This window comes from Clavispora lusitaniae, assembly GCF_014636115.1.
Source record: "Clavispora lusitaniae strain FDAARGOS_655 chromosome Unknown tig00000105_pilon, whole genome shotgun sequence".
Lineage (NCBI taxonomy): Eukaryota > Fungi > Ascomycota > Pichiomycetes > Serinales > Metschnikowiaceae > Clavispora > Clavispora lusitaniae.
The window spans coordinates 453,771-466,823 of record NW_027093978.1 but is presented as its reverse complement, the minus strand read 5'-3'; the positions used below and the strand labels follow the sequence as shown (position 1 = coordinate 466,823).

The 13,053-nt window shown below is 41.0% G+C and overlaps 7 protein-coding genes and 1 non-coding gene across 8 annotated transcripts; 5 read left to right on the top strand and 3 right to left on the bottom strand. All coding sequences in view use genetic code 12, as the record gives it.

Moving 5' to 3' along the window:
- Positions 1 to 169: 169 nt before the first annotated feature.
- Positions 170 to 1,102, top strand: FOB63_003218 (uncharacterized protein; the record flags this gene model as incomplete). Its single annotated transcript, XM_002615676.1, has 1 exon — positions 170 to 1,102. One exon carries the CDS (start codon positions 170 to 172, stop codon positions 1,100 to 1,102), a length of 933 nt encoding a protein of 310 aa, XP_002615722.1.
- A 180-nt stretch (positions 1,103 to 1,282) lies between these two features.
- Positions 1,283 to 1,366, top strand: FOB63_005613. The gene has a single exon. It is a non-coding gene; the product is annotated as a tRNA-Leu (tRNA).
- A 299-nt stretch (positions 1,367 to 1,665) lies between these two features.
- FOB63_003217 (uncharacterized protein) lies at positions 1,666 to 1,977 on the top strand (the record flags this gene model as incomplete). The annotated part of the gene is made up of 1 exon (XM_002615677.1): positions 1,666 to 1,977. The coding sequence occupies one exon, from the start codon at positions 1,666 to 1,668 to the stop codon at positions 1,975 to 1,977; it is 312 nt and encodes a 103-aa protein (XP_002615723.1).
- Positions 1,978 to 2,143: 166 nt separating this feature from the next.
- FOB63_003216 (uncharacterized protein) lies at positions 2,144 to 4,213 on the top strand (the record flags this gene model as incomplete). Its single annotated transcript, XM_002615678.1, has 1 exon — positions 2,144 to 4,213. One exon carries the CDS (start codon positions 2,144 to 2,146, stop codon positions 4,211 to 4,213), a length of 2,070 nt encoding a protein of 689 aa, XP_002615724.1.
- A 320-nt stretch (positions 4,214 to 4,533) lies between these two features.
- MSC7 (meiotic recombination directing protein) lies at positions 4,534 to 6,384 on the top strand (the record flags this gene model as incomplete). The annotated part of the gene is made up of 1 exon (XM_002615679.1): positions 4,534 to 6,384. The coding sequence occupies one exon, from the start codon at positions 4,534 to 4,536 to the stop codon at positions 6,382 to 6,384; it is 1,851 nt and encodes a 616-aa protein (XP_002615725.1).
- A 131-nt stretch (positions 6,385 to 6,515) lies between these two features.
- On the bottom strand, positions 6,516 to 6,851 carry VMA10 (H(+)-transporting V1 sector ATPase subunit G; the record flags this gene model as incomplete). Its single annotated transcript, XM_002615680.1, has 1 exon — positions 6,516 to 6,851. The coding sequence occupies one exon, from the start codon at positions 6,849 to 6,851 to the stop codon at positions 6,516 to 6,518; it is 336 nt and encodes a 111-aa protein (XP_002615726.1).
- A 248-nt stretch (positions 6,852 to 7,099) lies between these two features.
- Positions 7,100 to 11,734, bottom strand: SWR1 (chromatin-remodeling protein; the record flags this gene model as incomplete). The annotated part of the gene is made up of 1 exon (XM_002615681.2): positions 7,100 to 11,734. One exon carries the CDS (start codon positions 11,732 to 11,734, stop codon positions 7,100 to 7,102), a length of 4,635 nt encoding a protein of 1,544 aa, XP_002615727.2.
- A 589-nt stretch (positions 11,735 to 12,323) lies between these two features.
- Positions 12,324 to 12,905, bottom strand: FOB63_003212 (uncharacterized protein; the record flags this gene model as incomplete). The annotated part of the gene is made up of 1 exon (XM_002615685.1): positions 12,324 to 12,905. One exon carries the CDS (start codon positions 12,903 to 12,905, stop codon positions 12,324 to 12,326), a length of 582 nt encoding a protein of 193 aa, XP_002615731.1.
- Between the last annotated feature and the right edge of the window lie 148 nt (positions 12,906 to 13,053).

Here is a 13,053-nt window from a genome sequence, read left to right as displayed (position 1 = left end):
TACCACACATTATTATGAAGTATACTATGATGCTATCCTTGTTCCCGGATCGGCCTCGATAAGTAAATTGGATCTCCGAAGTACACCCTGCATGCATCCTGCATGTTCTTCTTGATCACATATAAATTGACGGGCGGGGAAGTTTGACACATTGTATCCATCATCTTTTATGAGACAAAGTGTCCAGTTGTTGAAAGCAATGATTTCCAATACGAGAGCACATCCGACTGCTGTCAATTCCTTCAATGCAAATCATGTGTCCTACGACCAATTACGCCCCACGTATCCGGATGCAATCGTGAGAGCATTCACAGACAACATGAATATTTCCAAAGAGAGTCAGATCTTGGAGATCGCTGCTGGGACAGGGAAGTTCACTGCAAAATTGGTTGACCGTGGTATGAAAAATATTAGAGTTGTTGAACCATCACGAGGCATGTTGGACAGCTTCATCGAGCGTTTTCCAGAGATAGAGGCTATCCAAGGTTCTTCTTACGGCATTCCCCTACCAGATTCATCTGTGGACGCAATTATAGTTGCCCAAGGTTTCCATTGGTTTAGTGACACAGAGTCCTTAAAGGAAATGAGAAGAGTATTAAAACAAGGTGGCCGAGTTGGGTTTATCTGGAATTTCGATGGGGAGTCGGAAAGCCAAAAACTCGCAGAAAACACCAGTTATGAAGTTGTAGGTGACTACAAGATCAACAGCCAAAACCCTTACGAATACGCCCGAAAAATATTTAACCACGATAAATGGAACCATGAAATCGTCAATTTTATTTATTCTTTAGACAAAGGCGTTCCCCAATACCGACACGGAAAGTGGAAAGAGGTTCTAAGGAATAACGATTATTTCAAGCCCATAAGCAAAGAGATATTTCAATTTTATCGTATCCCCATCAAATACAACGATGTATACAAGTATTGGGAAACAAGATCTTACATTACCGACCTTCCTGAAATTGAGAGGAAAGAGATCGAAGAAAGGGTTTTCGATACCTTAAATAAATATGTCACTGAAGATGAGGTGAGAACTATAAATGGAGAACAATTTCTTGAGAAGTATATGGGCACGCATGCGGTTATCATCGATCCAAAATAAGGCTGCGGATGATGTTCCATAACAATTTATCACTCCACTACTATAGACGAATACAAAGATATACCCATAGAATATAATAACGAAAACACTAGTAGTAACTACATGGGCCAAATGTGGAAAACTATTAACAATAGTAGTAGCAAACAGTATAAACTACAAGCCTGAAAACTGTATATTAATGGAGGGTTGGCCGAGTGGTCTAAGGCGGAAGACTTAAGATCTTTTGGACGTACGTCCGCGCGAGTTCGAACCTCGCATCCTTCACTAACTTTTTTTTTTCCCCACGTTGAATCCAATTGTCCACTGATAATGATTAAAACGCCAATATGAGCAATATGAGCGATTAACTGCAAACAAATTGTTGTGTATTGTAGCCTTGTCTAGTGGGACAATAGAACATTCCAATATTTTCGTTTCCGGCATGACATCATTCGATGTGTGTTTCTTGCTAGTACTGTGTATTAGGTTTCCCTTTATTGCTAGTGTGACCGTAGGAACACTATATAAAGCATCCGTATCTTTAGCTTTCTCATTACAATTGAATACTCATTGATAGAACCACTATGGCTGAACCTCACAAAATCTTTTACAAGGGCTCGGAATACGACTTTGTCATCTTCACCGAAAACCCAGAATTAATCAAGAAGTACAGAAGTGGAGACACTACAATTCCATTGTCAGACTTTATTTCTGTTTTCAAGGTTTTTGTCAATAGACAGGGAGGGGTCGATGGTGTTTTGGACGAAGCATCTAAAGCTGAATTGGAGACAGAATTCGGCAAATCAGCAAACGTTGATGACGTTATCAAATTGATCCTAGAGAAGGGCGATGATAAGAAAAGCGCAGGTAGCTTTCGGGAGAACTTCGTTGCCTAAGAGTTTCCATAGTAAATAGAAATCAAAAGTTTAACCAGTTTTGCAAGTTAGAGTTTGTTGTATTCGCTGTAGTTAGTTCGGAAAGTGCATAATGCGATTCGATAGTTCTGCACATTAGACTCCATGTTGGACTTTACAAGATACTGCGAAATATATTGATCAAATAATGAGTACTCGTGCGTTAAGAAAGTTAGAAAGATTACAGGACTCTGGAAGCTCACAAACTAGCGATTTTGAGACTGAAAGTGAACGCGAGCCTTCTTCATCCAAGAAGGCAAATGTATTCGCCCTTTTAGGTGGCGAAAGCGGCTCTGAAGACGAGACAGAAGAGAAAGAAAGCGGAAACGTTGTCGCCCAGGAAGACGATCAATATGTTAATGATGGCAAAAGGGAGGAGGGAATTTCCAAGGTGAAGCTGAAAAAAAGCAAGAAAAGTAAAAAGAACAAGAAGAGAGCCGTTGAGGATGAAGACGAAGACTTGAACAAGTATTTGGAAGAAGTTAGAAAGAGAGACCTAGAACAATTAAAAAGCTCAAGTTCCGTCGCTTCAACTGTTATTGAGTCAGAAACCATATATGACGATGCTGATACACCTGTCTTGTATTCTGATTCGAATTACTTGTACTTCACTACTTCAAGATTAAAGAAAAGTTTGCCATTACTCTCGCTTAGTTCCGCTAAGGATTTAGATCCTGACACGGAACTCCAAAACTTATTTGGAAACCTTTCCATTGAAACAATAGAGGATGCCAATAGTACTACATCTTTGGCCACTTCCCCAGAAGTTTTAGCCCAATTCAAAAAGTTGGCCCGTCTTACCAGAGGTTGGGGTGGTAAGGACCATAAAAGTGTACCTGGAACAAAGCGAAAGTTGTTGCTAACAAGAATAAAAGATGACTGGATACCCGTCGCCCAGAAGCCATTATCAATGACCGAATTATCAGAACGTGAGGTAGTTGACACGATGTACTATAAGGAGGAAAACGAGGAGTTCGATGCTCTCACTCAGAAGGTTGCACACGAAAAGAATATAGGAGTGCGCTATTTCAAGTTCAACAAAATCAATTCGGTTACAGAACGTATGGCAAACTCCAAGTTTTATGCCTCTGTGGTAATGACGCCAGACCCTGAATCGTTGATGCAACTTTTACAGCAACATCCTTACCATGTTGAGACACTTTTGCAGGTTGCAATGGTTATGTTGAGACAGGGCAACAACAAGGCTACCAGTTTCGCTTTAGTTGAAAAATGCCTCTTTGTTTTCGACAGAAGCTTTGATAAAACGTTCCATGAAATGCTTTGTGAAGGGCGAACTGGACTTTTACGACTTCCATACGAGAGCTTCATGAACAGACAGTTTTATCTCTGTTTGTTCCGCATGATTTCTGCTTTAGGAGAAAGAAACACTTTCTACACTGCCTTGAATTACTGTAAATTCATGTTATCTTTGTCTCCGGCAGAAGATCCTTTGGGGGTCCGTTTTTTTATCGACCATTATGCTATTTTAAGCGAGGAATATCAATATTTAATTGACTTGGTCGACTCACCTCTCACAAGCACATATTCTCAATGGTTTACTCCCGGGCTAGCCTTCTCCAAAGTTCTTGCCCTTCTTTACTTGGGACAAACGGACAAAGCTCGTGCCGCACTCAAGGATGCCTTTTCTGCTCACAACTATTGCTCTCTACAACTCCTTGCTGTTGTTGGACTAGCAACAAAACCTCCAGTGAAAGTCAGTGAAGTGCATAAAGATGACTCGATCATTTTGGCTAGTGAAACTTATCTTGTACGAGCTAGTATTCTCTGGAAAGAACAGAACCATAGACAATTCCTTCATGATGAGCTCATGAAGCTATTTAAAACACAGAGCGAGGGATCAAAGTCTTCTTGGCTAGGTAAATGGTTTAATACGAAAGAATCGACCGATATTCCAATAAATCTAATCAGGTTCGCCATCTTGTCTGGAGAGAATAAAGTTCTTGCGAAAATCCCAGAGAAGATTTTCTCCAGAAGTGATATCTTGGAATACGATGTTATTCCTCCCCGTGATGAAGCTGCCAATTATGATGTTTTCACAGGCGTCCAGGAAAGCGGAAAAGTCACAGATTCGCTTTTCGACTACCTTGATCACAACATAATCAGTGCAATTGTTCAAAACCGAAGTGCTGCCGAGTTTGAAGACTTTATTACAGATGCCGATAATATGCCCCATGATGACGACGTACCCAATGAGTAACAAGTTACGCCAACTTCATCATGTATGACGACACACAAGGGCCTTGCACGAAAGTATTTCACCTTTTCAAAACAAAGTTGTAAGTAAACTTAACGCGAACTATAGAACACTTACTAAATGAATTGGCTATGAAATATGACCTTCTTTGTATGATAACTCTTAAACTTTTTTTTTTTCGTTCTTTTCAATTTCATATTTGTATACATGGAGAGTTGTCTGACCCAGCATAAACGAGCGAGCTTGCACATAGAGATCATGAACTCAGGCAACATTCTACTTATCTTTTCTCACATAGTTGGCCAGCCAAGGGTTCAATCAATATGATCGCAATAGATCTCAATTTCGCCGACTTCCAATGGCAGTATCACATCTCTACAACTTTTTTCGTTTGCGTGATTGTTCCTAGCGTCTACTATGTATACGAGAAGTACATCACGGGACGCCCTAACAAGTATAACAAACTTGAGGCACCCAAAAAACTTGTGTATCCCATTCCAGATGAAGCGAAACCCCATTGGAAGGGAAAGAGGCTCTATCCGCCAAATATTGGGTTGAGAGTCAATGGAGAGCCTCAAAAGATTCAAAGTTATTGTCCTGCTACTGGCCAGTTCTTAGGTACGTTTCCTTGCATTTCCACAGATGAAATGGATCACCAAATCAAGGCAGCATCTGATGCACAAAAGGAATGGAAAAAATCATCCTTTGTATTGAGAAAACAATTATTGAAGACTATCAATCAATTTATTCTTGACAACCAAGAAGAGATTGCTCGGGTCGCGTGCAGAGACAGCGGAAAGACAAAATTAGATGCCTCAATGGGAGAAATCATGGTAACTTTAGAGAAGATAAGCTGGATCATTTCCCATGGAGAGAAAGCGTTGCGTCCCTCAGCTCGACCAGGGCCGTCTTCTTTACTAATGGGTCTTATGAAGAATGCAGAAGTGAGATACGAACCACTCGGTGTAGTTGCTGCAATTGTGTCATGGAACTACCCGTTGCATAACCTTATAGGACCTGTTGTTGCTGCTTTATTCAGTGGCAATGCCATAGTTGTCAAGTGTTCAGAACAAGTTGTATGGTCCTCTACATGGTTCGTGGGCATGATTCACGCAGCGCTCCGGCTGCTTAGTATCAGTGAAGACCTTGTTCAGTTATGCTACTGCTTCCCAGAAAATGCTGATTACTTCACGTCGCATCCTGGTTTGAAGCATATCACGTTTATCGGATCGAAACCAGTGGCTCACAAGGTGTTACAGAGCGCGTCAAAGGAATTAACTCCATGCGTGATTGAATTAGGAGGTAAGGATTCTGTTATTGTCATGGACGATGTGGCTGATCTTAAAGCATTATCGTCTGTTATCTTGAGAGGCACTTTTCAAAGTGCGGGTCAAAATTGTATTGGGATTGAAAGGGTCATTTGTCTACCCGAAGCGTACGATAAGTTGGTGGAAATCTTAAATGAGAGAATCAAGAGTTTTAGACTTGGCTCAGACATCGATCAGTTGGATGAGATCGACATGGGGGCCATGATATCTGACAATAGATTCGATCAGTTTGAAGAAATGATCCAAGATGCAGTTTCTAAAGGTGCTAGGCTTTTGCATGGTGGAAAAAGATATCTGCATCCAAATTACCCGCAAGGCCATTACTTTGAGCCAACTCTCTTGGTGGATGTTGATCCGACTATGAAAATTGCTCAAAATGAAGTCTTTGGCCCTATACTCACCATAATGAAAGCGAAAGATATCAACGACGCTGTCGAAATTTCTAATGGAACTGAGTATGGATTGGGAAATTCAGTCTTTGGAAACGATTTCGCCAAATGCGACGAGATAGCAGGACGGTTGGAGAGCGGCAATGTGGCCATCAATGATTTTGCTACTTTCTACGTCTGCCAGTTACCTTTCGGAGGATGCAAAAAATCCGGCTATGGAAAGTTCGGCGGCGAAGAAGGCTTAACAGGCCTTTGTAATGCTAAATCTGTGGTTATGGACAAGCCATTATTGCGGGCGTTTGGTGTTAAGACATCTATTCCTCCTCCAATTGACTACCCAATTGCAGATGATAAAAAGGCATGGGGGTTCGTCAATGCTCTCAACATTGCCAGTTACGACAGTCGTATATGGGAGGTGCTCAAGGCTTTTAAGAAAATGGCTAAGGGCGGAGCATGAATTTTATAGAGACCAATTACATTGATAAACAAATTGATTAAATTGGTAGCCTTTCCAAGCTTGAAAAGAACTTTCCGGCCACAAATCTACTTAAAATAGAACTAAATATGTTGGTTCAAACCAAATGGCCCTCAAGCATTGATGTGTAATTCTGGAGCAGGCTTAGTAGCAGCCTCTACCAACAATTTGACAACAGCATCTTTCTTCTGGTTGTACTTTTCCTTGATTTCGACTAATTCCTTCTCAACTTGAGCATCAGCTTCCTTTTCAATGGATTCGTTCAATCCAGCATGGTCAGCTTCGAACTTTTTCAATTCAGCTTCCTTTTGAGCCTTGTACTCGTCAATCTCTTTTTGGGCATCTGCCTTGGCGGACTTCAAGCGAGATGTTCTGTACTTTCTGGCTTCATTGACGATTTCAGCGGCTTCCTTTTCGGTTTTCAACAAGGATTGGATACTGGACGACATTATTAGGCTATTCGGTTTAGTGTGCTCAGTGCGTTATCTTGATGAACAACTCCGTTCGTTCGATAATTCTGGCATATAGCACACGTGATCTCACTTGCAATTTGCGTACACCGCATTTCGATAGTTAAATCAAATGCTCAGTTGGATAGTTCAAAAGGGGAAAATGTCGTAGATAAATGATATACTCAAATCGATATTTATACTTTTATAATGCAAGCTCTATATATTATACACAAGCGTTCGTTTCCTCATTCAACATAGAATCCTTCTCCGATATACCGTAACATGTACTCATCAATATGACCCACACCTTCATCATAGTCTCCATCTTCGGTGTCCCCTTCCTCCCTTTTAGGTTTTCCTGGCGTAGGGGTTCCTTGCTTACTATCCTCATTGAAATCATCCTCATCCACAGCAACTTCCTTCATAGCCTCCTTCGCGGCAACACGATCGGCTTCATCCTCTGCCTGAGCCAAAAGTTCAATATTGGCATTCTCACCAATAGGCTTATCAGGCAAGTCAGATATAATACTTGTATCATTGACCAAATCTCTGACTGAGAATTTACCAAGATAATCAGTAGTGAAATCACCTTCTTGAATAACAACATTGTCTAACTGTCGTTTTTGGTTGGCTTTCTTCAAGATATTTGATTCAATTGTGTACTCCGACACAAATCTGTAGATGTGAACATCTCTCATTTGACCAATACGATGACAACGATCCTGACATTGCTTGTCCATAGCTGGGTTCCAGTCAGAATCATAGAAAATGACAGTGTCCGCACCAGTTAAATTGATACCTAAACCACCAGAACGGGTTGATAAGATGAATACCGGAATTTTGGGGTCTCGGTTGAACTTCTCTGTCATCAACTGTCTATCTTCAATTTTAGTTGCACCATCCAAACGCATATAACGATATCCTCTGAAGTTCAAAAACTGTTCCAAAATATCCAACACTTTCGTCATTTGTGTGAATATAAGTGCACGATGTCCATTAGCCACTAAATCGTGGAGTAATGTCGCCAATTTTTGAAGTTTACCACAATCATATTGAAGTAGCTGCTTGTCTGGAAAGGCAACGGAAAGTTTTACCTGAGCATGATGGAACGGATTTTCAATGTGATTGCTTTCAACTTCGCTACGAACCAAAACTTGTGTATCAAGGGGGATGATCTGGTCTTTCATATCCAACGCAACAGCAGCAGGAGTAACCATTGCAAATTTATCCACCACTTCGTCCATTTTGATGCTCCATTGAGTAACATTGAGAGACATTTGCTCCAAAGTGTCACACCTCTTGAAATCCGTCGCACCCTGCACGAATTTCAAAAAGGATTCACCAAAGAATGGAGCACGCAGACATCTTAAATTGTTCAAGTAAACGGCCTGTTGCAATCTGTCACGAAGACTAACCTGTTCCTCAAGCTTTAAGAACCTGTTCACTTCTAAGATATCATCCAAGGATGGATTCTCGATTCCGTTTCCTTTCTCGATAACGCCATCTAGGATTTTCACTTGCTCTTCTAATTTCAGAGTACTTTTCAAACGGTTCGTGGCCTCGCAAGCAAAATAGTTAGATGTTTCATGGCCTGTGATGTCAAAATTCAAAACACTCAAATTGACTTTAGTTCTGCCAAGGTCCGCTGACAAGAGTTTCCTAACCAACTTATCATTGTTCTCAAACGAATTAACCACACTTTTATTCATCGCAAACGACGTGACAATAGGCCGCACTTCGAATAGATCTGGGTGGTTACAGACCTTCCTCAATTGCATCAAGCAATTGATAATCGACAAGAAATTACCTGAAGACAAGGTTTCTTTTGTTTTAGCACGAGACATAAAATCATCATATAGGTATCGCTGTCTTTTAGATAATCGACAGTAAACAATATGCTCATACTTTCCTGGCATTTGTTTTTCAACATCCTTTTTCAAACGGCGCAACAAGTATGGACGAAGGACCTGATGGAGACGGGCCACTGTGTCTCGCGTTTCTTTGTCTAGTTGTTTTGTCACATTCTCATCTATGATATCACCCGTTGTTGTCTTCTCTAAGATCTTGTCAACAGGTTTTCCAAACCACTGTTGAAAATCTTCAAAATTAGCAAATCCATCGGGCATCATTTGATCAATTTTAGAGGAAGGCATGAGGAAATATAGTAAAGACCACAATTCCATAAGATTGTTCTGTAGAGGAGTACCAGTCAAAAGCAACCTGTTCTCTGTGTTGAAATTCAATAATGCCCGCCATCTAGCTGATCTGAAGTTTTTAATATTGTGAGCCTCATCCAAAATCATATATCTCCATTTTTTCCGTTTGAACGATGAATGATCATGTACCACCAATTGATATGATGTAATGCAAACATGGAAAGCATCCATTTTATTCCAACCTTTTCTTTTACGAGCTCTCTCTTGAGGAGATCCATAATATGTCAAAACTCTAAATCCGGGGGCAAACTTCTTGAATTCCATCTCCCAGTTCAACATAACGGAAGTGGGAACAATGATAAGATGAGGACCCCAGATGTGATGTTCACAAGCCAAGTATGCCAAGAGTGAGATTGTTTGAATTGTTTTACCCAATCCCATCTCATCAGCAAGGATTCCGTTAGTATTATTGTTGTACAAGCTCGCTAGCCAGTTCAATCCTTGTTTTTGATAAGGACGTAATGTACCTCTAAGGAGTGGTGGAGTAGGAACTTCTTTAACTTTGAATCCATTGATCTCCTCAACCTTCTCATCCTTGTCACTTTCTTCTTTAGAGTCTGTTGGAGATTCCGCTTTATCTTTTGCTTCATCCATAGATACGTCGGACATCTCTTCTTCTTTTGTTTCACCATTGGACAGGTAAAGCGCAGCGAGAGATGTAGGTTCATCTTCCATTTCGGAACCTGATTCATCCGAGTTTTCAGATTCGGAACTAGACAGTTGGTCAGAGCTCTCTTCAGACAAAGAATCGGAGTACTCATCTGAGTCAAGAAGGTCATTTTTTTGCAAAGAAATAGACTTGATAAGCTTCTTTTGTTCTTCAGTATACTCTGCAGAAACTGTGGCGGTCTCATGATTAGAGTCGAGGGTTTTCAAGCTCCCATTAATGTTCTCCTCCGCAGGTAAAGGAGATGTTGAAGACGACGCTGTCTCTATCCCAGCATACTTCTTTTTCAATTCTGCAACTGTCAAACCGTTATCAGCCTCGACATCATTTTGGTCCTCTTTCTCAGACTCAGAACTGGAACTGCTGAAATTCTCAGAATCTTCGTCACTACTTTCATCGTCATCAGAATCTAATATTGATTCGGTCTCAGTATTCTCTCTCGATGAACGATTCAATTGTGCCTCCAAAAGTTGCGTGGAATGTTCAAGCATTTTACTCAAATGTTCACGGCCCTCAATTTGTTTGAGTTCTTCTTCCTTTTGATGTTGTAGAATTCTGTAGACTTTGTTCGCCTGCGACCATCTCTTTTTAACAGCTTGAATCGCAAGTCTGCTAATTCTTCTCAAATTTTGTTCCCGTTCACGAGCAAGTCTTTCTTTCTCTCCGGCTTTCTTCCTGAAGTGTTGTTCGATCATTTGAGCAACTTTCTTACCTCGAGCTTGGTGCAGCCTTCTCATTTGCTGGTGAATCCTCGAAAAAGTCATCCCTTGAGCCACAAAATGATCTTGGTAGGTTTGGTCGTTACTAGCTCCTTGAATTTTGGGAATAACAGCACCATTATCCCTGAAAGGATCCAGCATTATTTTAGCATTAGTGTTCGGTAACATGATTTTTCTTCTTTCAATCTTGTCCCCATTGAGTTCAAACCTCTCTTCTACCATTACCTTTTCATAAAGTCGCTTAAGCAAATGCTTCTGTTGTTCTAGAATTTCAGAAGCCTCTTCTGGTGAATTGGAGACTTCAATTCCAGAATCATCAATGATGGCAGCCCGAAATTTGTTTTTCAAGAAATTTTCAATTTTACTTTCCACAGCCGGGACTGCGAGAGTTTCTTTGTGGTTTGATACAACCCGCAATGGTTCTGGACTGTAAGATAAGACATTTTGCGATGTCTCATTATCACCATGAATAGCTTGATCTACATTTTCCTGTGGTGACCAAGATGGAATATGCGATGGATGGGTGATGATGGGTGGAGAAATAGTGTACACCACCTGTTTGAGCTTGTATGTCGTAGTCGTATCTAAATCCGAAAGGTCAACAGAACTTATTGATTCGTGATCTGAATTTGGAGCAGAAGGTGAATTAGATTCTTCATCGGATTCTGGAATGGCTTTCTTGACTTGGACTTTAGATTGGACTTTAGATTGGACTTCTGCCGGTTCCGGGGAAGCAGTAGGATTTTCTTCAAGGGAATTTAGAATGTCATATTCACGCTGTCTACTGCGTTCAAGAACAATGTCCATGAACGGATATTTCTCTCGAAGTTTCGCTTCTCGTTCTTGAAGTTTCTTCTTTTGCAAACGCAATGGAATACTATCCCAGTTTTCCAACAGGGACTCATCCCAAATTAGCTTGTAGTTATGCAGATCCACAAAGTATTGAAATATTTCTGGAAGTTGATTGTTTGTGGCAAAGGAAAAGTCAGAAGGATTCCATTCCACAAGAGAGCCGTACTCTTTTAGTTGAAATAACTCATTGAGATATAAATTGAATCTTGTAATAACGTCAACAAGTCTATCCACCATTAGCAGGTCAGACGAGCTAGTTGACTGGGATTTGCCATGGTTAGTGGACGCCAGCTGAGTGCCGTTCCCATTTGTGCTTTTCAGATTGAAAGAATCATCAGCAACAGCGCCTCTCGCCCTCTTCCTAAGACCAGAGGACAGAGGGGACTCGAACTTGCCGCTTCTTTTTCGCCCTCCTGTATCAGCCATGATCTATGGTAGAATTTGGTGATATTTTGTGGCAACCAGAAGTTGAAGATAGTTTACGATGAAAGATTTGGCCCGTTGATGTATGCAGTCCAAGTAGATGGTGAAAGGCAATAAGGGCTAGTCGAAACAACGAGATGTCTAAGGAAGGGAGACCAATCGAGCAATGATCCCGCCGCGTATAATACAATTGCGGGACTGATGTATCAGGAATGTCCTTTTCAGGTTTCCGCCCGATCAGCTCGGTTTGACATTTCAAACAATATGCGATATTCAATGGTTGAAATTAAGAGATACCTCCTTCCATGAACATTGCCACCAATTATTCTTCGGAAAATTAAGGGCATTTCAACCTAAGCTCCACTGCTAAGTTTCTCAGCAATTTGTATGATGAGTGCTGGGTTTCCTTAGGATGTCAGTTCAGGTAATAAATGCGCGAACAGTTAGTACTAGTCACAGTGGTCAACATAGACATGGGACAGGAAGCAAAGGCGGGTACTCTACAAAGTAATTAATCATGATCTTATGTTTGTGATATTCTGATGAATAAATATGCCTTCGGGGATGAAAAAAAGTATCAAAGATAAAGAGCCTAGACCTTGATAAAGTCAGCATTGGCCTGTTCGTATGTCGCTCTCTGGTTCTTAATGTCAGCATCTTCGGGCAAAATACCAGCAGCTTCAGCAGCCTCATCTGGCTTCACTCTGTAAAAGTAGTCAGTTTCAGCACTGCCGGAACCCAACTCCTTGGCCAATCCACCGTATGGGAAGGATCTTGGCATGGCTGGTTTTTCAGGATTAAGTTCGAAAAAGTAGATGGACAAACCAAAACCAATGACAAGAGAAAAGAAAATGGCATTGTGCTTCAAGGCAGTCTTGTCAGAGACAAACTGGTAGTAGTCAGGAGACCACATGTCATACAAATCGTCGTCAATGTTAAGAGGTTCATTCTTGTTTCTTCTCAACTGCTGGAAGTCGTACTTGGCATATGGATCTTTGGTCTGTGCCAAAACCGGCTTTGGGTTCTGATAGTCCGCAAGTTCAGGGTGTTCTGGGTCCGCCAATGTGATGACTTTTCCTGTGGCATGATCAGTGATTGTGGTTTTAGTTGTCAACAGTCTAATAGAAGCAAGAGAGATCCTCGTGGTGGATCTCAAGCCTAATCTGGACAACATCTCAGGCGTTAACTTGTTTTGTGAGGTGAGTTGACAAAGTACCTTTTGAGATTTTCTGCCCAATGGAATCTCATGAAAAGTAATTGTGCATCACACGACTATTATGCCGTCTCTCCAGTCAATGGTTTACAAACAATTTGGGGATCTA